The 24,067-nt window shown below is 43.1% G+C and overlaps 1 protein-coding gene and 1 long non-coding RNA gene across 5 annotated transcripts in view; one reads left to right on the top strand and one right to left on the bottom strand.

Annotated features, from left to right (window-relative positions):
• Nucleotides 1–1,605: 1,605 nt before the first annotated feature.
• The window catches only part of CMTM4 (CKLF like MARVEL transmembrane domain containing 4), an 82,381-nt gene continuing 59,919 nt past the window's right edge, over nucleotides 1,606–24,067 (top strand). Inside the window, exon 1 of one of the 2 annotated variants that reach the window (XM_072635928.1) lies at nucleotides 1,606–1,937. In XM_072635928.1, the coding sequence (XP_072492029.1) occupies nucleotides 1,752–1,937 (186 nt within the window). In that variant the 5' untranslated portion in view covers nucleotides 1,606–1,751. The remainder of the gene's footprint in view (nucleotides 1,938–24,067) is intronic. The other variant, XM_072635927.1, reaches the window with a different exon arrangement.
• LOC140521197 (uncharacterized) lies at nucleotides 14,093–15,806 on the bottom strand. Of its 3 annotated transcripts, none has more exons than XR_011972831.1 (3): nucleotides 15,657–15,806; nucleotides 15,280–15,461; nucleotides 14,093–14,527 (listed from the first exon to the last, which is right to left on the bottom strand). It is a non-coding gene; the product is annotated as an uncharacterized lncRNA (long non-coding RNA). The 3 variants fall into 3 exon arrangements; XR_011972830.1 differs by having other exon boundaries at nucleotides 15,284–15,461; XR_011972829.1 differs by lacking the exon at nucleotides 15,280–15,461.

Here is a 24,067-nt window from a genome sequence, read left to right as displayed (position 1 = left end):
TGCTTAGACCCAAACCCACAAAACTTTCAGAGCTCAGACCAGAAGGGCCAGTGATCTGTCCTGCATCAGACCACTTTGAAAGCACTGAAAACTTATGGATCCATACATTAGATTCTGGATTAACACAAAACTTCAAGAAGGCAAAATCAGGACCAGATCAGACATTTCCTCAAGAAGTGCTGAGACTGGTCTTAACCAAAAAACCAAAACAAATAAATAACAACAAAAAATGACGTCAGGGAGTAGGGTGGAAGAATGATTCAACCTCCCCTCCAAAAAAAAATCTCACCATAAAAAACTATGAGATGTTCAAGACCCACACCACCAAGAGTATGACTGTAAGCAAAGTCTTAAAGAAAAACGAAGCTTGGGCACAAGCTCAGCTAGAATTCCTAGAAGAACTAAAGCCCAGAGAGGCTGTGACTTGCCCCAAGTCAAACAGCTGCTATAAACCAACCCAGGTTTTTCCATCTCCAGTCGTCCTGATGCATATCGGGCCACTGGATCCAGATGGCTCAGGAGATGAAAGTGAGGTTGGTGACCTTGTACAGCCCCCCCTCACTGCAAGTCAAAGTCAACTGCAAGTCATGTCATCATCTTGACGTCATGGTCCTCTTCCAGAACGAAGGACAAACACAACAACAGCAACTGTTGCCACTAATCTCCTGAACCAATTATGAATTCTCCTACTTGCACCTCTCCTACCACCCCAAAAGGAGATGATTTATTCTCAGGGAGGAAGTTCTGTAATTCCTCAAGTCAAATTCCCTCAAACCATGGCAAGCTGCCTTTGCTCTCAGGGGGCAGACCCTGACTCAGTCCACAAATATTACTTTAGCAAGAATTTAATAGTTATACAGTGCTCTAAGGTTTGCAAAGCACTTTATAAAAATGATCAGATTTTATCCTCACAACAACCCTGCAAGGTAGGTACCTTTACAATCCAAGTTCTACAGAGGACGAAACTGAGGGAGAGAGAACTGAAGTGACTTGTCCAAGGTCACACGGAGGATGAGATGGATACAGTGTCACGGAAACCAGGACCATGAAGTTGGACAGGCTTGGAATGGTGCAGGACAGAAGGCTATGGTCCATGGGGCAGGGGAGCAGGAGGCAGACACGACGGAACACTGGTCCCCCCGGGGGGCGGGGGGCTTTTCCTCAGCTCCCTCCCCTTTTGTCCCCTCTACCCCGGGCTATCCTCGGCTTCTGCCGCGAGCTTCAGCCCCTTCCCCTCTCCGGCTGAACTGGGGCTCAGGCCGCCTTCATCCCCTCCTCTCTAGGTAGGGCTCCGCCCCTTCTGCTCCCCGCAGTCCCCTGCCCTCCCGTGCCCTCGGCGTAGGGCGGGGAAGGGTCCGGGCGCCCCCTCGCTTTCCCCTCACCCCCGCCCCCGGGCTCGCGCTCGGGGTGGGCGGGGCCCAGGTCTGGCGGTGGGGGCGGGGCGGCCGCGGCAGGTGAGCGGGCGGGGGAGGGAGGGGCCCAGCGGCGGCCGCGGAGCAGCGGACGCCCCCTCCCCCTTCCCGCCCGCCCCTCCCTCCTCCTCCCGCCCCGCCCGCCCCTCCCTCCCTTTCCGCCGCCGAGAGGAGGCGGCGCCCGAGCGCCAGGAGCCCCGGGAGCCCGAGGAGGCGGCAACGGCGGCTGCGGCCTCGCGGCATCGGCTCCGGCTCCCTCCGCCCAGGCCGGGCCGGGCCGGGCCCGCGATGCAGCCGGCGCGGGCCCGCTGAGGGAGGCCCGCCGCCCGGGGAGCCAGCATGCGGAGCGGCGAGGAGCTGGACGGCTTCGAGGGCGAGGCCTCGAGCACCTCCATGATCTCGGGGGCCAGCAGCCCCTACCAGCCCACCACGGAGCCCGTGAGCCAGCGCCGCGGGCTGGGCGGCCTCCGCTGCCACCCCGACTACCTGCGCCGCGCCCCGGGTCGCCTCAAGCTGGCCCAAGTGGTAGGTGCCGCGCCGGGGGGGCCGGGAGACCCTCGCAGCCATCCCCACCCCGGGAGACCCCCCCCCCGCCATCCCCACCCCCGGGAGACACCCCCCCCGCCATCCCCACCCCGGGAGACCCCCCCCCCCCGCCATCCCCACCCCCGGGAGACCCCCCCCCCGCCATCCCCACCCCCGGGAGACCCCCCCCCCCGCCATCCCCACCCCGGGAGACCCCCCCCCCGCCATCCCCACCCCCGGGAGACCCCCCCCCCGCCATCCCCACCCCCGGGAGACCCCCCCCCCGCCATCCCCACCCCCGGGAGACCCCCCCCGCCATCCCCACCCCCGGGAGACCCCCCCCCCCGCCATCCCCACCCCGGGAGACCCCCCCCCCGCCATCCCCACCCCGGGAGATCCCCCCCCCGCCATCCCCACCCCGGGAGACCCCCCCCTGCCATCCCCACCCCGGGAGACCCCCCCCCCCGCCATCCCCATCCCGGGACCCCCAGAGCCAGCTCTGCGCTGGGACCCCCGAGACCCCCCCACCACAGCCTGCACTGCTCCAGGTACTCTCCCCCACCCAAGAGGATCCCCCAGCCAGCCCTTCCCCCAAGCCAAGGGATTCCCCTCCCCCAGCCCTGCACAAGTCAAGGGGTCCCCTCAACCCTGAAGATATCCCTGCCTGAGGCGAAGGGTCCCCCTCCCAGCGCTGTCCGGGCCAAAGTTCCCCTCCCCTGCTCCCTCAGCCAGCCAGGGGTTCTCCCCACGCGAGGGTATCACCCCCTTGCCCCTGCTAGGGCTCCCCATTCTGGTCAAACGGTGTTCTCTCCCTCTAGTTTCTCTTCCTCTCCTCGGCAGACCCCTAGAGTAGGGTCTCCCCTCTTCGCCGCAGACTAGGGCTCCTTGGCTTGTGGTCTTCCCCTCCAAAGCCACTGGGTCTTCTTTCTTCAGGTTACTTCCCGAGCTGCTGTGCTGTACTTGGCTCTCCCCTTTCCAACCCCGCCCCTCCCCAGCCCCCATGGGCCCCATTTTCCTTCCATTCTCCCTCAGGTACTGGTTCCTGCCTCTTGCCCATTCCCAGTGCCCATCCCCTGGTGTCACAAATAAGGAAATGGAGACTCAGCCCGGTAAAGTGACCGGTCCAAAGCCACCCTGTGACTCGTTGGGGGTCCTGACTTTTCCGTGTTGTGGTATCTTCTTTAGTCCTAGTACCTGTGAATTTTCGTTTGGGCAAGCCCCTGAGAAGACTGCTGGTGGTGCCTTTTGTACTTTCTTCTTCACATCTGGGTCCATGCAGGGCACACCCAGTCCTCTTCGTCCTCCTCCTCCCAGTGGGCACCAGTCCCACCCTGCCTTCTTTAGGCCTGTTCTGTTCTTTTCTTTTTCACAAGGAGTTTCAAAACAACCTGAAGTGGAGTAGCTAGCTACAAAGCCCCAGTGGAGTGCACCCTTCTCCTCTCCGCTTGGTTGGCAGGTCTGTTCTGCCTCATGGTCCCACCACTGATACTGCTCTTACTGACAGGAGGGATCAGTTTTCAGCTGCGTTTTAAGCCCTCTTCCTTCCCACTCATTAACAGTCTCCAGGGTCAGACTCCAAGTCAGTCTGTGAAGTAAACACCCAGTAAAGGAAGCTTATTTTTCTTCAAGTCTCCTCCTAGGCACAAACATATCTTTCTTTGCTGCCTTGTTTCTTCCTCAGTTCTGTTTTTTCTTCCATTTCCCTGTATCCCAAGCCCTGCCTGTTTTCCTTTCCCAGGGCCAGTTTCTAACTGGCTCATGGACTGTCCAAATCCTATACTTGATCAAGTTCTACCTTCTATTCCTGGAAGCCTTTCCAACCCATAACAACACTTCTCTTACCTTGAATTTCTATACCCTTGAATTGTTCAGTTGTTCTGTGCATTTACTAGAAAGGTAGCTGTGGTGTAATGGAAAGAGCCCTGAATTTGGCATCTAGTGTGAATCCTGGTTCTGTTGCTTACCTGTGTAGCCTTAGTCTAGACATGCCCTTCTCTGTGCCTCAGTTTCCTCATCTGTAAAACGAGAGGACTAGGGATCTCTAAAATTCTCTTCCCCCCCAATCTTGTGACAGTAATGGCTGTTTGTGGTAGTAACAAAGAATCTGTTTTCAGTATAGGATACTTAACGATATACCTAGCATTTTGGTTTTTCTAAGTGTTGAGAGCTCCTTGTGCTTTAGAGACGACACAGACATCCCTTGGGAATAATACAATTTGTCAACACCTTTAAATAAAGATCTCAGGATTCTAGATAGCACACTTACAGAGTAAGGGTTATCTCCTCTGTGTGAAAAAAATGCATTCTCCTGAGTCCTGCAGAAATGTTTGAAAGGTTTTAAAAGAAAGAAAATGGGGCTGCCTTTGAATTTAGGATAGACTTTATCTGGGAAAGGTTAAAATGTTTACCAAGATATATTAGGTCTCTTTGCTGGGTATCATTGATGAGCTTGGATTGGGAAGAGGGAAGGACAATAGAGATGCGTTTTTTTTTTTTTAAAGACTTAAATTAGTATTGGTTGTGTGAGTACAAGTTAATAAAGTAACCCAGCACTTGGGTCACTTAGACAGTTGGAATACAGGACCAACGTTAAATGACTTGAATTATTTGCCCCATGAATTTTTGCAAATAAATAAGACTGCAACTGGAAAACTTGAATTGGCCATCTTAAATAACTTTTAAAATGATGCTTATCATCACCTTATTCCTGAGTTCTTTAGCAGTAATAAATTTTTAAAATTTACCAGGAATTGAAGCTAATAGTATTTATTATTTCCTTTTGATAAAGTAATATTGGATCATGTCAGTAGGTATGTCAGAGACGTATTTTATTTGGGCCCCAGAGAATCACACCCTTTGACTGTAACTTTATAGTTATTTGTTTCATCTCTGGAGTGGGGACACAGGGAAGTATGGGTGATAGGATGAAAGGGACAAATTAGGTTTAGAGAACTCAGATTTCACTCGACAAATTCAGTTTAGCAAACAACTGTTGTATAGTGACAACATAGACTTTGGAGTAAGAAAACCTGGGTTTGAATCTTGGCTCTGTCTGACTTTTGTCATGTTACTCTCCTTTTCTGGGCCTAACCTCTCTCCTACCTACAAAGAAGAGACTGAACTAGATACTGCCCCTAGTTCCTTCTGTCTCTAAGTCCTGTGCCTGCCATGGATACTGAAATGCTTATTCTCTGCAAGATACTTTGCTGTGCCCTGGGCATCCTACCTGGTTTGCTTTTTACTTTGGACAATTCAATTAACTGCTCTGGGACCTCAGTTTTATCTTTTGTTAGTTGCGAGGGACTGGATTAGATAACCTCTAAATGTTTGATCCTATGAATATAAAGAAGGAAAACAGTTCTTTTACGCCAGCAGTTTATCTTCTTGGGGGCATAAAAGGATAGGGTTTTAGGTTCCCCCACCCCGCAAAGATTACTCATAGGTTCTAAAAAGAAAAGGTAACATTGTTGGTTAAAGTTAGGGTAAGCAATGGTTAAGTGGCACTATAGACAGAGTGCTGGACCTGTAGTAGGAGGGCCTACGTACAAATCCAGCTTTAGATATTCACTTCTGTGACGAAAGGCAAGTCATTTAACCTCTGCCAGCCTCTGGTTCCTTATCTGGAAAATGGAAATAATTGTAGCATCTACATCCTGGGGTTGTTTAATAAGCTAATTTGTAAAGCACTCTACAACCCTTAAGCAATATAGAAAGGCTGTTATTGTTATGTATTTATAATAAAGATTAAAATCTAAGTTAAAAAGAAAGTTCTAGAAAAAACTGTGAGGCCAGATAGAAGAAAGATGACTTGAAGCTGAGTGATATGGGAAGACTTTATGGAGGAGGTGGTATTCAAGCTAGACCTGGAGGAGACTAAATTGGGTGGGGAGTCAATGGCAGATGTAGGAGATGGGATAGTTGGGAGAGGCAGAAGAGGACAGAGTGGAGAAAATTATTAATAGGTTTGCTGGGGATGAAAGTGTGAAGGGGAATAGTTAGTGATGAGGCTGAAAAGGAAAGTGAGGTGGAAGCCAAATTGTGGAGAACCTTGAATGCTTTTGGAAAAACAAACCCCACATAAAAATAGTTAAAACTCCATCCCGTTATCCCCAAAGAGTAATGATAACTCTTCTTTGTATAGTTTTCTGACTTTTTTAGAGAAGTCTTATAAATTGGTGAAAACAAGCCATTCACTCTCTTCACATCATATTTTTCATATTGGTAGCCTCATCAGTCCTTCTTAGCTGCTGAAGAAAACTGATCTGTGATGTTGGTATCTAACAGTCACATTGCCAAAATACCAACAAACACACATTTGAGGGTTAAGGGCAAAACCAAGAAACCAAGAAGTGCATTTTGGACCGAAGAGGACTGGAAGGAAAGAGGAAACAGATTTATTTTGTGGACCCCCAGAAACTAGGGAGAAAACTATAAAGGATAGCAAGATTTGGCTGAATGAGAGAGAGAAAGAGAGATATTGATTGATTGATTGATTTCTATCAGTTGGTGGTCTGTGCACTTGGAGTGTACTGGCTTCTTCAGCCGAGAGAGAGAACCTTGCCATCAATTCCTATTCCAGGTTCCTCACTGGAAGGTGTGGATGACCCCTGGTGGGGGAATGTCCTAGAGGGGAGATGCATTGCAGTCAAAGGTTAGATTAGATGCCCTTTGAGGTCCCTTACAAATCTAAGGCTGTTGCACTGCCAAGCTTGATGGTAGGCAGGATGCGCCTCAGCCCCCCAGCTTTGGAAAGGGTTTTAGAATGCTCTACTGTTGGGAATCTTTCCATTTTAGCTCTATAAGAGACAGTGAAACAATTCTTATCCCCATTTACCCAGGTACTGGGGTTACAAGCAAATACAGTTGTACTGTAGAGATACAACATGGCCACAGCTAAGTAAAGGTAGAGTAATTGGAAAACAAAAGCAAAAGAGATAGTTATTGGTATGTGTGAGGGGGGGGAATCCTTGCACAACTGTTACTGAAAGTTGCTATGAAGAGGGAAATATTTTAGGCATGGGGGAGGGGCTGCCCATGCACAGGTTTGGATGCCTGACTGGAGCATAGGATGTAATGTGTAATGTCAGCTCGAGCAAACAGGCATTGGTTAAGGGCCCACTATGTGTCAGGCACTGTGCTAAACACTGGGAATATGAAGAAAGGCAAAAACCAGTCTCCTGCCAAGGAACTCACAGTCTAAGGGGGGGGGGGGGCGTAATATACAGGGTGTCCCAAAAGTCATAGTACGGTTTTAAGTTATTACAAATATGAGATTCCTGCAAAGACACATAAGATAATTTCAGAGTGACAGCACTAGAATAAAGGGGCATAGGGAGAAGCTTCTTGCAGAAGGTGATTTAAGCTGAGACTTGACCGAGTCCAGGGAAGCCAGGCTTGCTAGCATGGGGGCCCTGCCAGTGAAAGTAGAGTCTTGATATGTATGAGGGACCTCCAGGGAGGCCAGGGGAGTGAGGAGTAAGAAGACTGGAAAGGTAGGAGGGGCAGGTTTTGAGGTCCAGAGCCAAAAAGATTTTCTGTTTGATCCTTGAGGCAATGGGGAGCCACAAGAGTTTATTGCATGAGGATGTGGGTGGTGACAAGGTCACACTTGCCCTTTAGAAAGATAACCTTGCTAGCTGAATAAGGGAGGGACTGGAAGAGGAAGAGCCTTGAAGATAGTGATGTATTGTTAGCTGGATTGTGCCTAATGAGGAGCTGGCATTTGGTATTTTAACTGAGGGCCACCAAGAGGAAGCCAGGGAGGCTTTTGAAGCAGAGGAGGGAGATTGAGGATGTACTTGATGGTATTAAGCATTTAAGTTTGGATTTTGGTATTCATGTACTTTCCAGTGTTAGATCTGCACAAGTTGCCCTAGATGACTTGCTTAGGAGGCATCTTTTTATGTTTGGAGGGGGAGAGAGATTACTGGCTTCGCCTGGCATTATACACAGTAAATATTGGATAAAAAATGGGGAATGTGGTCATTGAAATTGTGCAGTGACTAGTTTGCAAAGAGATTGTCACACTCATCTCTAGGCGATCTCTTCTGTTAAATTTATTGAGATGAATGTGTGTTGAGTTCTGTACATCAAAGGGGCAGAATGCATGAAATCAGGAAGATCTGAGTTCAAATTCAGCCTTGGACACTTAATAGCCATATGGCTGGGCAAGATACTTAACTGCTATCTGCTTCAGAGTCTTCATCTGTTGGGAGGATAAAATACTTTAAAGCATTTTGTACATGCAACTTAAAACTATAGAAATGCTGGCTACTATAACTACACTGTACTAGAAAATAAAATAATTAGCATTTGTATAGCATTTTAACATTTGGAAGGAACTTATAAGAACTTTTTGAATATAGTTATACTATTTGTATTTATCCTCACTTTACAGATTAGGAAACTGAGGCTCAGTGAAATTAAATGCTTGCCCAGGGTTGCACAATGAATAAATGTCAGACTCATAGCTAAACTAGATCTTGCTGACTACCAAGTCCAGAGATTTTTCCAGTATAGTGTTTTGCTTCTCTGAAAAAAAGATAGTCATTCACCTCAAGGATATTAGTAGATATGCCCACAAATAATTACAATGCAAGTCTAAATGCATAGGCAAGGCTCAGCCAGAGTGGCCCAAAGTGGGTGAGGATGACAGTGGGCATGTGCAAGGGTGAGAAGGCATGGCTTCATGGGGAAGGTGGCCCCTGAATTGAACCTTGAAGGATGGAGAAGGATTTCAGCAAGCTGAGATTGGGGTTTGGGAGGAGGTTGGTTGTGTGTGTGGAATTCCTTCCAGCCAAGGAACACACAGAGGGAGGAAAGGGCAGGATAAGACTGAGAGACAGGCAGAGAGAGTGTGATGTGGGAGAAGTAAATGTAGTTTGGAATTGGATGAAGACTCTAAATCGAGGCTTAGGGGTTTGGACTGTTGTGTAGACTGGGGGAGCCATGGAAAGTTTCTGAGCAGGACATGGTGGAAACAGAACTGTTGCATTAGATAGATTGCTCGGTGAGGCTCCAAAGAATGGATTGGAAAGCCCAGGAGCAGAGACTGTAAAGCTGCATTTCTGGCTATTTCAGTTTCCTCTTCTGATATCCGAGGACCCTCTCAGCTCTATGTTTTATTAAGTAGGTAGGGCAGTGATCATTCTCTTCATTTTGCAAAGGAAGAAACTAAGGGAAAGAACTGGTGCAAGTTATCCAGATCACATAATCAATCGAGCAGTGTAACTCCACTGAGAGCATCATGGTGCCACAGAATGGAGGTGGAATTCAAGGATCTGGCTTCAGATCCTGACTTTGCCCCAACTGGACCTTTGATAACTTACTTGGCCTCTTTAGACCTCAGTTTCCTCATTTGTAAAATGAAGAGGTTGGGTTAGATGGTGTTGAAGGTCAATTCCAACTCTGAATTTGTTGTTGTTCAGTCATTTTCAGTCATGTCCAGCTCTTTGGGCCCCATTTGGAGTTTTCTTGGCAAAGATATGGGAGTGGTTTGCCATTTCCTTCTTCAGCTAATTTTACAGATGAGGAAACTGAGGCAAACAGGAAGTGACTTGTCCAGGGTCACACAGCTAGTAAGTGTCTGAGGCCAGATTTGAACTCAGGAAGGTAAGTCTTCATGACTCCAGGTCCAGCATTCTATCCACTGCACCTCCTTACTGCTCCACTCTAAATTTATGATCCTATACCAATCAATCAGTGAGTAAACCAGTCATTTATTAAAAACCCTGCTTTGTGCTAGACACCTAGGGAACTGTCTCAAGTAAATTTAATAAAGGTAGACTGAGTGCAGACTCCAAGCAAGATCAGTTTATGAGTAGTGACATGTATAACTGTTGACAAAATGGGTCAGACTGGCAGCCTCAGTAAAGTCAGAGATCTCAGTGAGAAGGGAGAAATGACTTTGGCATATAGGAAACGAGTTGGTCTTGGTAGTCATGGAAAACTACAATTGGCTAAACTAAGAAAAGTGAGCTGGCATTCAGGTGAAGCTAATCACATCCCTCTCTGACAAGTAAGGAATGTTAATTGTTTTTTGGGATTCATCTACATCTTAGAATCTTTGCTAGGAAATCAGTATTGTCAGACTTTCTGTCCCCTTGGAAGAGATATCCTCCCCATTGTAAAAATACAGATGACATATCTTTTGGGATAGCACCAGGTTAACTTGTTGGCACTTAAAGATAACAAGCAGATGTCCCAGAGATTACCAGTATAAGAGATGACAACTTTTAAAAAATTATTATACTTTTAAACTAATTCAGAGGGAAAGCTGAATTCTTGAGTTTAACTCAAAGACATAGATAGGTGACATTAGTCAGATACTAACTTAGTTATAAAAATTTATACAGCATAAAATAAATTAAATTGTAAAATCAATATAGTAAAAACTAGAGGTAATATGAATTTTGATCTTTTCAGAATCCAGATACTAAAGTGGGACAGTCCTTGCCCCAGGGAGTTTATATTTTAATAGGGGTGTACAGAATGTCCACCTGTAAGTACAGGTTGTTTACACACACACACACACACACACACACACACACACACACACACACACACCTCTCTCTAGGAGTAGAAGGAAGGGGACAGATTTGAGAAATGTTGAGGAGGTGAGATTAACAAGACTTCGCAATTTTTCCAAATGGAACTAAAGGAGCATGAAGAGTTGAGGATGGTTTCTAGATTGTGGACTTCAGTGACACTAGAAGAATAGTGGTGACCTTGACAGAAATAGGGATATTAAAAGAAGGGATGAGTGTAGGAGGATATGTGATGAGTTCTGTTTTGGACATGTTTAGTTTAAGATGCCTAGGAAACACTTACATGGAAATGTCCAGAGACAATTGGAACCCAGGAGAGAGAAAAGGGCTGTATCTGGAGTCTGAGGAGTCCTGTACATAGAGATGATAGTTAAATCCATAGGAATTGATGAGATCAGCAAGAAAGAAGGTGTAAAAGGAGCAGAAGAGAAGGACCCAGGTGAGAGTTCTGGGGCAAATCCACATAGAGGGACAGAATATGGATGATAAACTCACAGGGGAAACGCTGTCTCCATTTTTGAGAAGTTTATAATTGGGTGAGGCAAACTATAGACAGATGGAACAGTTAGAAAACAGCATATGTATAAGTACAAAAGAATTTGGTGTCATTCAGGGAATAATACCTTGGAGGAGGTTAGATTTGTGCTGAATCTTAAATGAAAGTAGTAGAAGTGAGTAGATGGAAAGTTAGGGGGTGGACACTTCAGATAGAAACAGCGTATGTTGAGGCACTGAGGTAGGAATTAAAATATTCTCTGTGAGGAGCACAGTACTGCGGTTGGGGGTGGGGAAGAATACTCAGGGATTTGGGTCTAGACTTATGTCTTGCCATTGGACTGAGGACTGTGGAGAAGAGAGTGAGACTGGTGACTTGGCACAGGTTGGCCTTACTTAAAATCAATTCATAATATCATTGGTCCTCTTGAATAATGAAAAAGCATTTATTATTCCTTATTATTTCACTGAACTGTTTTTTCCAAAATACTGATGTCTTAATTGCTCAATCCAGTGACCTTTTCTCAATCTTTCCTCCTTGACCTCTTTGCAGTCTTTGGCATGGTTGATCACTCATCCTTGATACTCTCTTCTTTTTATGTTTTGGGGATACCACTCTTTCCTGATTGTCCTTCTTATCTCTCCAATCACTCCTCAGTCACCTTTGCTGGATCCTTCTCTAGATCATGCCCTCTAAACATAGGTGTCCCTCAGGGTTCTGTCCTGGACCCTCTTTTCTCCCTCTATACTCCTTCAATTGGTTATCTTATGGATTTAATTACCATCTCTATGCTGTTGTTTCTCAAATCTATCTTTCCTGCCCCAAATTATGTGCTGACTTCACTCTCACATCTCTAGTTGTCTTTCAGACATCTGGAATTGGATGTCCAGTAGACATCTTAAACTCAATGTGACCAAAATGGAGCTCATCTTTCCTTCACCCCCTACCTTCCCTAACACTGTAGGGGAGAACAGCATCCTTCCAGTCCCTCAGACTCACAACGTAGGAGGCATCCTCTATTCCTCTCTATCTCTCACACCCCTCCTGCAACATTTCTCACTCCCCCTTCTCTCCTCTGACACTGCCACCTCTCTAGTGCGCCATTCTATCACCTCTGCCTGCCTCAAGTCTCTCCCCCATTCTAAAACCTTCTCCTTTCAGCCACTAAAGTGATTTTTGTAAAACACCTGTCTGATCATGTCACCACCACCCTGCCCTTCCCCCTACTCAATAAACTCCAGTGGCTTCCTATTGCTGCCAGGAACAAATACAAATTTCCCTGTTTGGTATTCAAAGCTCTTCATAACCTAGCTGCTTCCTACCTTTCCAGTCTTCTTAGACCTTACTCCCCAACACATGCTCTTTGATGCAGTGACATTGGCCCTCCCACCTCCCCTCTCCCCCCCTCTCCCCTGCCCTGGCTGTTCCATGAACATCCTTTGTTCCATTTCATCCTTTGACTCTGGGAATTTACTCTGGCTGTCTCCCATACCTGAAACATTCTCCTTCCTCTAATCTCAACCACTGGCCTTCTTGGCTTCCTTTAAGTCCCAACTGAAATCCAACTTTTACAGGAAGTTTTCTTCAAACTCAGTCACAGTGCCTTCCCTCTTTTAATTATTTCCTACTTGTCCCATGTATAGCCAGATTTGTGTGTGTTTTGTGTACATGTTGTCTCCTCACTTAGATTGTAAACTCCTTGAGGTCAGGAACTGCCTTGTGCCTCTTTTTGTATTCCCAGCACTTATCATAGGGTCTGGCACATAGTAGGCCATTAATAAATATTTATTGAAGTTATTAAGCTCTTATTATGTGCCAAGGTCTATGCTGCATATAAACAGAAAATTGAGACAATCTCTGCTTTCTTATATTCCAATAGGGAGAATTCATTCATATAGGAGGGTTCAGCTTCAGGGCCGATGACAAGGTTTGTTGGTCCTTAGGGGGAGCAAGATTGGGGATCAGGGATGGCCTGGGGCCTTGAAGGAAGAGTAGAGCTGTCCCAAACTGCCTTGGGAGGCAGTGAGTTTCTCATTGTAGCTAAGTGATCTCTTGTCATTGATGTTGAAGCAGAGACTGGATAATCACTTGTTAGGGATGTTATAGATGCAATTTTGTAGTTTTTTCCAACTCTGATATCCGCATGTCTTAGAAATGCATCATTTTGGGGGGATATGATACACAGTCATGAAGTGGATAAATAAAAAAATAAGGCAATAGTGATTAAGTGCCAAAAACAGTGGTACAGACAGTAAATTCAGTAAAGAATTAGTGAGACGTGTGTGGGATGACAAACAGATTGGTCTGCTTGAAACAGGGGCTGTCTTGTGGGAGTGAGAGCTGAGTTTGGAAAGGGAGGAGAAAGCAGTTGATTGAGTGTCTTGAATGTAAAGCCAAGGGTACTGTATTTGATATGACGGTGGCGAATAGGCAGTCTGGGGGGGAAGGGAAAAACCAAGTTATTACTGAAGAGTAACTTTCTCAGACTCTTCCTATGGACCCTAGTTACGTTTATGGTCCTGACGCTTAATTCATTAAGTGCCTACTATGTGCAAGGCACCGCACTAGGCATATGAAAATAAAATCCCTCAAGGAATTTGCATTCTCTTGGGGGAAGACAGTATGTAAACAAGTAAGCAAAACCCAAAGGGACTTTGGGAGGGAAATCTCTAGGCTGAGTGTGGGAAGGTGCTCCAGACCAGCTGAGCCTTGAGGGAAGCTGGGGGATTCTAAGAAATAGAGAGTCCTTTAGGGGGAGAGAGAGACAACCATTAGAGGGACAACTGGTTAGCCAAGATAACTTTTTATAACTTTCTAAATGAGATGGTGAAGCCACTTCTTGAGACTTGGGCTCCAGCTTTACCATTCTTCCTTGTTACTCATTCCCTTCCCACTCCTGTCCTGTGCCTCTCCCCCACCTCCCTAATCCTGCTATGTGAAACGTACTTTTAGTTGTTTTAAGATGAAAACTTGAAACCTTTTGTTCTAAGACTTTCTAATTGTTGGTGAGAAATTCATGATGTCTGTGAAGAAATGGCTGGATCATTACTGATTATCCAGGAACATTTCTAGTGACTCCAATTGGGGTACAGTGGATAATCAAGAAATACTACTTTTGGATGAGAAGATTCATTTAATATTTAATCTAAAAATATGTCTTTGAAAGGGTCACTGATCATGATTCATAGCATCGATGAAGGGATACTTCATGGCTTCTCCATGTTAACACTTCTGATTGTGGAATGCTTCTTCCCTTTCTCACATGCCTTGGTGTCTTCTCTTCTGCATTGTTAGTTCTCTGCATTGGTCTCTGCCTCCATCTGACACTAGTTCTTCCCCTCCTGGGCTTAGAGGCATCTATATGTATGCACAGGGCTCTCAGGAGATTTGAAGTTGTGCCTTCATGGAGCCTTTCTGCTTTCTATATCAGATCTCTTGGAATGGTTGTGGCTCATTTTAAAGGCTCAGCCTAAAGGGACAGCACCAGTGTTTGAACTTCATCAGCTACGTATTATCAACTCATTGGTCTTCGTTGCTTCTGAGAAACTCTGAAATTGGGAATTTAAGTCAATACCACAGCAAAGAACCAGGTGGACTCAGTAACAGCGATACAAGCGTGTTCATCCTTTGTCAGAGAATTCACACTTGGTCATACTTTGAGCTCAAAGAGGACCTTTCCTAGCTCCTAGGACATGCATAGGCATGTCTGCTGGACCCAGTGAGCCAATCTTGGCAGTAACACAGAGTTTACTTTCCCCACCTTGTTTGTCTCAATTACTTGAGTTACCTATGATTTTGGTTCTTTGTAAACTCGAAAGAATTTTCCTCACAACCAGGAACAAATATAAAGCCCTTTATAACCTAGTCTCCAATCCCCCCTTCCCCTCCCCCTGTTTCCAATCTTCTTAACATTCCCCCCCCAACCCCCACACCTCTATCCAGTGATGCTGGCCTCCTTGCTGACCCTCCATCTCCAGACTCTGGGTATTTTCACTGGCTGTCCCCATTCCTGGAATGCTTTCACTTCCCAGCCCTGTCTCCCCTGATTTCCTTGGCTTCCTTCAAGTCCCATCTAAAATTCCACATCAGGAAGCTGATCCCCTTAAATCCTAGTGTCTTCCCTCTGTTGATTGTTTCCACTTAGCCTGTCTATTGTTTCTTTGTAAACAGTTGTTTGCATGTTGTCTTCCTTCAGACTGTGATCTACTTGAGAGGAGAGACTGTTTAGCTTTTTTCTGTTTGTATCCCTGTAATGTAGCACATATAGTAACCACATAATAAATGTTTTTTATTCACTTACTCACTCATTCATTTATCTTGCCATGCTACTTTTCCTTGATTTTCATTTGGAGGAAAACAGGCCATTCTTGGACAGTAATGTCATAAGGTACAGCTGACAGAGCCTGAGTGAATCCTTAGGTCCAGGTGAGGCTGCCCCAGTAAGACAGACTGGGGCCCAGTCTTCAGGCTACCTTCTATAGGCTTAGAGGGCAACACTAGTTATTTGACTTATTATGCAAGGACCAACCCCAACCCCTCCCTCCTCTCTGCTGCTAGCTGGGGCTGGAGGGCTCTGCCATGCAGAGCCTTTTCCTCTCATTCTCCCAAACTATAAACCCTGTCTGTGGAGCTGCAGGACACTCCTCCTTTACACCACCCAGCACGGCCTTTACTTACACCAGGGTCTTGGTTTTTGGTGCTGTTTCCCAGTTCTCCAGCAGCTTTGGGTTCCCCAGCAACTGACCCAGCTTGCATAATGATGAGCTGGCCTCCTTGCCTTTCTGCTTAACCCACTGTGACCGGAATCACTGATGTTGATTGGATAGCTTTCTGTGAACTCCTTTTGGTCACCTGAAACAATGCTCAGTAGTTACAAACCTCTTTGTGCACTTGTCAGTGATGTTTTGGAGGAGAAAACTTACTGAGTCCAGAGTCATAAACCCTGGGTTCCAGTTCCATCTCCCATATTTATGAGCCATCATGTAACTTCTCCATTTTCTTCTCAGAGGAAGATTATCTTACTTCCTAATACCTGTTTCATAGGTCCTGTGTGAAGAAAGCACTTTAAACATCATGAGCTGTTATTATGCCTCAGAAGGAATAGTTTTGTGTATTTTAAATGTATTTTAAATTAATGTATTTAATTTAATTTAAAACGTATTTTAAATTAAATTTATAATTGACCAAAGGTTCTTAGAGATTAAAATGAAAGAGTGCCTTTTGTTTGTATGCCCTTTACAATACCAGGCTTCTTAAAATACTGGGCACTCCAGTGGGCAGTATAAAACTGAAATTATTATTGGCCACATGATTTCAGTTTTGATGCAACAACTTTCCAGATCACTGAATAGAGAGTCTCAGACTACCTATTATAAATTTCTTATTTCTTGTTTGTTTTGGCACTAGAAATTTATTTTATAACTTTATCATGGCTGTAATCATTTTAGGCTGGGAGTGGTAATATATTTTAGACCAAGGCATTCCTAATACAAACCAGAACAACAAACTGAAAACAATTTCTTAATTTTAGTTTCTAAAAATAATTTTGCCCATTTTGAAGTAGGGAACCTTGTAATGAATTTGTGGCCAAAGAACTCTAGGACTTTGTAAACATTTCCTTGGTGATATGCAGCAAGTAAACAGTCATGTTTTTATAGACAGATACAGTTAAACTGCTACAGATCTGTTGGAGTTGCACAGGCTTAAATTAAAAGCTTTTCATCCTATTAAGTTTAATTTAGTTTTTGTCATTAAATCACTTATCAAGCAATTTATTGTATGGGATCTGCCATGGCACAGTGCAGAAAATTAGATTTCTTTTCTTTGAGGAGTTCACAATCATGGAATGAAATAACCATGGTGGAGGTGGGGGTGGGGAAGGAATATGACTTAGAGCCAGGAGGGTCCTTAGAGATCTTCTAGCCTAATGAGGAGGAAACTGTACCAGAGAGGGGAGTAATTTACTTAAGCTCTGCAGGAATTTCACCAGTTTTTTTCTACCCAGCATATTTCTTCTCTAGTCAAGCCCACTCACTTCTTCAAAGCCCCTTATTTCATGCCTTCCCTCACCCTCCTCAATACCCTGGTTACTTTGCTATTCTGTAGATCTAGGCAAAGAGGCTTATTTTTTCTTACACCTTCCCTCTTGCCTCTTCTTCCTAAGTTTGTCTTCGCCAAATTCCATGCACTTTGTTCTATCACAGTAAACCATCATAGATCAAGGGTTATAGAACTTCAGAACTGGACGGGCCGTAGACATGATCATATCCAACCTCTTGTGGGCATCCTAGAGAAAGGGGATTTATTTACTAATAAGTGGTAAAGCTAGGCCTGGTCTCCTGACTCCTGGTCCTCTGTACTGGCCCCTTCCAGCTCTCTCTGGACACTCCAATTTATCAAAATTATCCCTAAACTGTGATACCTAGACCTGAACACAATACTGCAGATGAGGTCTGACTGGGATATGATCCAGAAGGACCATTACCTCCATCCATGTTCCTGTGGGAGCCAGACCTCTTAAAGCAACCCAAGATCCCATGAGATTTTTTGGGTATCCAGATCACACTGTGGCACACATTCTTAACTGTGCTTGCAGTCCACTAAACTCTGTTCCTATTGAACAAGTCTTCCCCTATCCAGTCCTTGTGACACTGGGTTTTGAACACAGTTGTAAGCCTTCAAATTCATCCCTGTTCAATTGCATCTTATTAGATTTAGCCCTGTGCTCTAGTGAAGGTCATTTTAGATCCTGATTACCATCCCACTGTATTAGCTGTCCCTCCCAGGCTTGTGTCATCCTCAGACTTGATGAACATAACATCTATGCCTTTTTCCCAGTCATTGATAACAAAGTTAATTATTGGCACAGAGCCAAGCAAAATCTTAAGTACGCTCCATGGGAACCCTCCTTCAGGGTTTATTTTGAACTATTAACAACTACTTCTTGATTTGGGCCATTCAACTAGTTCCAGATCCATCTAACTACATTACTTTCTAGTCTGAATCTGGTTATCTTCTCTTTAAGAATGATATACTTCATTAAATGTAGGTAAACTGTATTTGCTACATTCTTCTAATCTACTAGTTTAATTAGCCCTGCATAAGACTAGTTTGGCATGACCCTATTCTCTTTATTTTTAATTTTTTTTTTGTTATTCAGTACTTTACATACATCCTTAAGTTTCCATACACATAGAAGAACAGATAGAGAGGATTGTAGAAGAAACCAGGAATCTCTATTATATACAGTTTGCGTTTAAAAAAAGTTCACCATGTTAATTTCAAAGTTGCACACATCTTCCTCAAATAAGAAACAAACAAAAATTCTCACCATGAACAGAGGTAAGTGAATCTATACATTGGTCTTTGAAAATGTATATCTCAGCTGACCTGAATCCCTCACACTTCTGTTAGATGATGAGTGACATGCTTAACCATTGGTCCGTTAAAGGAGTGGCTGGTCATTGCACTGGTCAGAGTTTTCCTAAGTATTTCAAAGTTGTTTTCCTTTACAGCAGTGAAATTATTGTGGAAATTGTTCTTCTGGTTCTATGCACTTCACTTTGCATCAGTTCATATGAATCTTCTCAGATTCCTCTGATCTCTCTCTCATTGTTTCTTATGGAGCAGTGATAGTCAGTTACGTTCATATGCCATAATTTGCTCAGCCATTGCTCAATTGATAGATGACATGGAAAAAATATTATTATGAATATTTTTGTGCATAAAGGTCCTGCCCTATAAGCATAATAATGATATTACTGAATGGAAAGCTACACACAGTTTAATAACTTTTTGCATACTAGACCAATTTGCAACTCCACTGTCAGTATATTTATGTGTCTTTCAACCTACAGCCCTTCTTAGGATTTTAATCATCCTTTTCAATTTTGTGAGTATCAACCTCAGAGTACTTTTAGTTAATTAGAACATTTTTTCATATGGCTGTTGATAGTTTAGATTTCTTACTTTGAGAACTACCTGTTATAGCCTCTAGTCATTTATCTATGGGGGAATGGCCATAATTCATAGATAAATGTATACATACAGCCTTATATATTGACTGTCAGATCTCAGAGAAACTTAATATAAAAATTTTTTCCTTAGTTAACTGTTTCCCTTCTAATTTTAAGTGCATTAATTTTGTTTGTGAAAAAGCTTTTCCATTTTAGATAATAAAATTTTTATCTTTTATCTTCTTTAATCTTCTGTATCTCTTCTTTGATCACAAGTTCTTCTCCTGTCAATAGCTGCAAAAACTACCTTCTTCTTTGCTCTTCTAATTTATTTATATCATTTACAGCAACATCATATATCCATTTGAAGCTCTTGGGGGCCATATTGTATGATATGTTAGTATAAACTGATTTCTTTTGCCAGACTGTTTCCCAATATTTCTAGTAATGTGTCTTTGCTCTAGTAGTTGTCTTTATGTTTATCAAATATTATGCTATTTTTAAAAATTAAATTTTATTTTATTTTTGGATATTCTCCTTCCTTTCCCCCATTGAGAAAATGAAAAACAAAACTCCTGTCACAAACAGGTGTGGTCAAATAAAACAAATTCCTGCATTGGCTATATTGAAAAAAAAACAATAAAACCTCAAACTGTACTGGGTTCACCTCTTCTTTATCAGGAGGTCAGTAGCATGTTCCATCTTGTGTTCTCTGGCATTGTGGTGGGTTATAGTGATGATCGGAGTTCCTGTCTTTTCTAAGTCTGTCTTTATGGTATTAAAGTTATTGTATAGATTGTTCTCCTGGTTCTGCTCATTTTAATCATCAAATCCTACAACTCTTTCCATGTTTTAGGCTACTATAGTAATTTCTTCCTATATGTTGTTTATCTTATCCATGAGACAGCTGGCACAGTGAACAGAAGTCTAGGCTCAGAGTCCAGAAGGTTGGCATTCTCTCAGATTCTTAGCTATATGACCTAGGCAAGTCATTTGACTTTTCAGTTGTAGTGTCCTCATCTGTAAAATGAGATATCTAGAGTCATTTCCATCTCCAAATCTATCTGTAAACTTATAATCTGTTCTGCTGATTATTCTGCTTTTCTATCTTGTAACTAGCTCCAAATGGTTTTGAGGATTACTGCTTTGTAATATAGTTTGAGATCTGGTACTACTAGGCTCCCTTCCCTCTTTTTTCTTCCCACTGTTTCCGTTGAGATTCTTGATCCTTATTTTCTTCTGATTTTATTTTTCTCTAGTGTTTTAAAGTAATCCTCTGTTAGTTTGATTGATGTGGCACTGACTAAATTAATTTAGGTGTTATTGTGATTTTCATTTTATTGTTATAGGACAATCATGAGAAATTACTATATTTCCATTTATTAGGTCTGTATATTTCTGTAATGAGTGCTTTGTAGTTGTATTCATATAATTACTGTGTCAGCTCCCCAATATTTTATATATTCTTAGTTATTTTGAATAGAATTTCTCTATCTCTTCTTGCTGAGTTTTGTTGGCAATAAAGAGGAAAAATTGCTGATTTATTTAATATCCTATTACTTTGCTGAAGTTGTTTCAACTAATTTATTTAAATATCTAATGTTCTCCATTTAATTTGCAAAAAGTGATAATTTTGTTTCTTCTTTGCCTATGCATATTTTCCCAATTCCTTTTTTCTTATTTCTCTAGCTAGCATTTCTAAAACTGGATCAAATATTAGTGATGATAATGGACACCCTTACTTTACCCTTGATTTTATTAGGAGGATCTTTTCTAGCACTTCTCCATTACACATAATATTGGCTTTAGGTTTTAGCTAGATGGCATTTAACATGCTAAGGAAAGGTCAATTTGTAACTATTTTTTCAGTGTTTTTAATAGAAATGGGTTGTATCTTGTTGGAAGATTTTTCAGCATCTATTGGTAGATTCATGTGATTTTTATTATTAATATAGTCATATAAATGTTTGTAGTTGGTGATTATTTTGTTAAATATGTTTGAGGTTTCACCGTTTCTTGATTGATTCATGCTGATTCTTTGTAATTGTAGCTTCCTTTTTAAGATTTTCACTTCATGGCACTTCAGTGATCTGTCTAAAATTTTGCCTGGATTACTGGCTTCTAGTTTGTAGACTGTTTTCTTGCCTCTTTTGAAAATCAGGACAACATTTACTCTTTCCCATCCTTTGATATTTCCGTTGTCCACATCTTTTGAGTTATCACTGACAGTGTTTTTTACCAATCACATCTGCCAGTTCTTAAGAGCATACAAGGCTGTGTGTGCATTTAATCCAGGTGATAGGAGCTCATCTAGGGCAAATAAGTTCTCTTACTGTGCCCTGTCTTATCCTGGTTACCAGTCCCATGCGTAGCCATTTTTCTTCTGACATTTTTAGTGCAAAGGTCGTTATCTACGGAAGAAAAAACAAAAGCAGCCTAGGGATTGTATAACATCTCTGTGTTCTCAGGGATCATAGTCCTCTCCCTGCTAAGCGGCTGTCCTTTCCCTTCTTTGTTCCTTCTCTTTTTTCAGATGTAGTTTTAAAAAACTTTTTGCCCTTCCTTTCTCTTGCCAGCCTTAAATCATTCTTAGCCCTGCTTGGCTTAAGATTCTGATGCTTTTTACAATGTCCTGTGACACTCATAGTCATCTTCTCTTACTTCCCTATGCTTCCATTGTCCATACATATCTTTTACAAATCCAAGTTGGTTGATGGGTTTCCTGTGCATCCACATCGATCTCTTTAGACAAATCCTTTATTATTTTTTCCCTAGAACTATTTTCTTTTGTGTCTTCAGAATTTCTTCCTTTGTTTCCTATCTTTCCTGTGCTGACTTTCCTTTAAGAATTTGAGAACATGGTATCCTGACTATCTTCGTTCCAAACCCTTTGAAATATCTGCTTTCCCCCAGTCTAGGATTCATGCCAGACCATGTGCAGCTTTCTAGTTCTCATCACAAACTCTAGGAGGGAATGGCGATCATTGCCTGCCAGCAACCTGTGCCGATTACCTAGTCAGGTAGAATTCAGATGCAGTAGAGGATTTCCCCTTGTTGGCTCCTCTGCTTTTTGAAGGATGAAGTTATTATTAAGTAAGGATGTTGTTACTTTCTCTGTTTCCAGATTCCTCATTTAGTTCTTCTTTTTAGAAATCCAGGGAGTCCATTGTATAATGTTGGCAAGATCATTTCTCTTTCGGTTGATTTCCACACAAATGCTTCCCATCATGCTGCCCACCTCTGCTTTCTGGATTTGTTCACATAAATATACTTTTAAAATAAACAGTCCTACTCCACCTACACCCTTTTACCCATTGTATTTCTTTCTAACGAATTATACCCATCTAAAGCTATATTTCAGTCATGAGTTTCGTCGCACAAAGGCAAAGCCTCAATGCTACTTAAATTTGCTTCCATACTTAGACCTTTAGTTCCTCTTGCCTAAACTTTGGGCATTTGTGGGGAAACATTTGAAGCCATGGGTTTTGCTATTGGCTCCTTTCTTAGATACTGTCTCCTGTAAACTTGTGGGTATCTCTCTCAACTGTTATAATTCTTCTCACTTAGGGGGAGGTAACATCCATTCAGTGAATAGGCATGTTTCAAAAGTAGTCAGGGGATGGCCCCTTTAATGAGGCAAAGAAAAATAATTAAATCAAGCTGGGAGGGAAACAGCAACAGTTACCATTGAAAATCACTCTTAAGCCAGGAGGGTCCAGAAAACAGTCTTTAAGTGGAGCTTGGACGGGGGCCTAGAGCTGTATAATCTATTGGCTTCAGAGTGCAGTAGGTTTAAGGTTTTGGGAATGGAATGGAAAGGGAAGGGAAGGAAAGGAATCTCTCCAATAAACCCCAAGTTGACTAGGCATCCTCTGGCCATCCAAAGTTACCTTCCTTTGGATAGGAGAAGGAAGGGGAGGGGGAGAGAGACAGGAAAGGAGGAGCTGAGTTACCCAACCAGCTGGGTTCCCATTCAGGCAGCTACGTCTACTCACATATTGTTGTGTTCATCCTTTGTTCCCGAAGAAGACCATGCCATCAGAGAAACGATGAAGCATGAAGTGTTACCTCACCTGAGGACCTGAATAGGCATTGTCCCTAAAGGGGCCAACGTCTCTCATTGCATCCTGGGCCATCTCCAGTCATCCTGATGAATATCTGGTCACTGGATCCAGATGGCCCAGAGGAGAAAGTGAGGCTGGTGACCTGCACAGCCCTCCCTCACTCAAAACAAAGTCAAGTGCAAGTCTTGTCATCATTTCACTGATGGCATGGTCTTCTTTGGCAATGAAGGATGAACACCACCACCACCACCACCACAACAATATTTCTTCTACTTCTCTGGTGTTTAGCTTGATGGACAATTTTCTCCCTGCTCCTTCATTTAAAAATTTATAACATTTGATTGGATTGGCAAAATGCCTAGTAAGTAAGTACAGTCTTACCAGCTTTTGTTAGGTGTACCCCACCCTGTGGCTGGGAATCTGCCCCCTTATGTTTCATGCCATAGTCCAGAAGTCCAAATCCCATTCTCAGACATCCTCTTGTTAGGTGTTCACTTTCCATATTAATTTTTCTCCTCTACATACTTTGCTTTCAGTGGTCATTAGGAAACACAATCTGTGCCCCTTTGGTTTAATTTTTTTTTTTTGACCAAGGCTTTATATAACATTTGACAAGTTTTTTAGGTTCCTTCTGGCTTTCTCATTTTTGCCCACATGATTCACCAAAAGTGTATAGTACTCATTGGTTTTGATATGTCTTGGGAGGTTTTCCGTTATGTCTTGACTTTTTACTCCTGGAAGACAATAAACAGCCTCTTTATTTATTTGAGATAAACAATTGCCTGCTTCTCTTTTCACATATCTTCTATTCAAATATCTTTTAAATATATCCTCTTTCAAGAAATCTTCTTGTTTCCCTTTAGTTCAGGAATTCTTAACTTTTCTGTGCATCTTTTGTGTGCACTTTGGCAATCTGGTGAAGCCTGTGAATCCCTTCTCAGAATAATGTTTTTACTACACAAAATAAAATACACAGGATTACCAAGGATACAATTAAATTGAAATACAGTTGCTGAAATATACACATGTGTGCATGTGTGTGTTTTTCAAGTCCTTGGACCCCTGTTTA

The sequence above is a fragment of the Notamacropus eugenii genome, chromosome 1 (genome assembly GCF_028372415.1).
Source record: "Notamacropus eugenii isolate mMacEug1 chromosome 1, mMacEug1.pri_v2, whole genome shotgun sequence".
NCBI classification, from domain to species: Eukaryota; Metazoa; Chordata; class Mammalia; order Diprotodontia; family Macropodidae; genus Notamacropus; species Notamacropus eugenii.
Note: the sequence above shows the minus strand (reverse complement) of the source record. Positions and strands in the feature narration are given on the sequence as shown.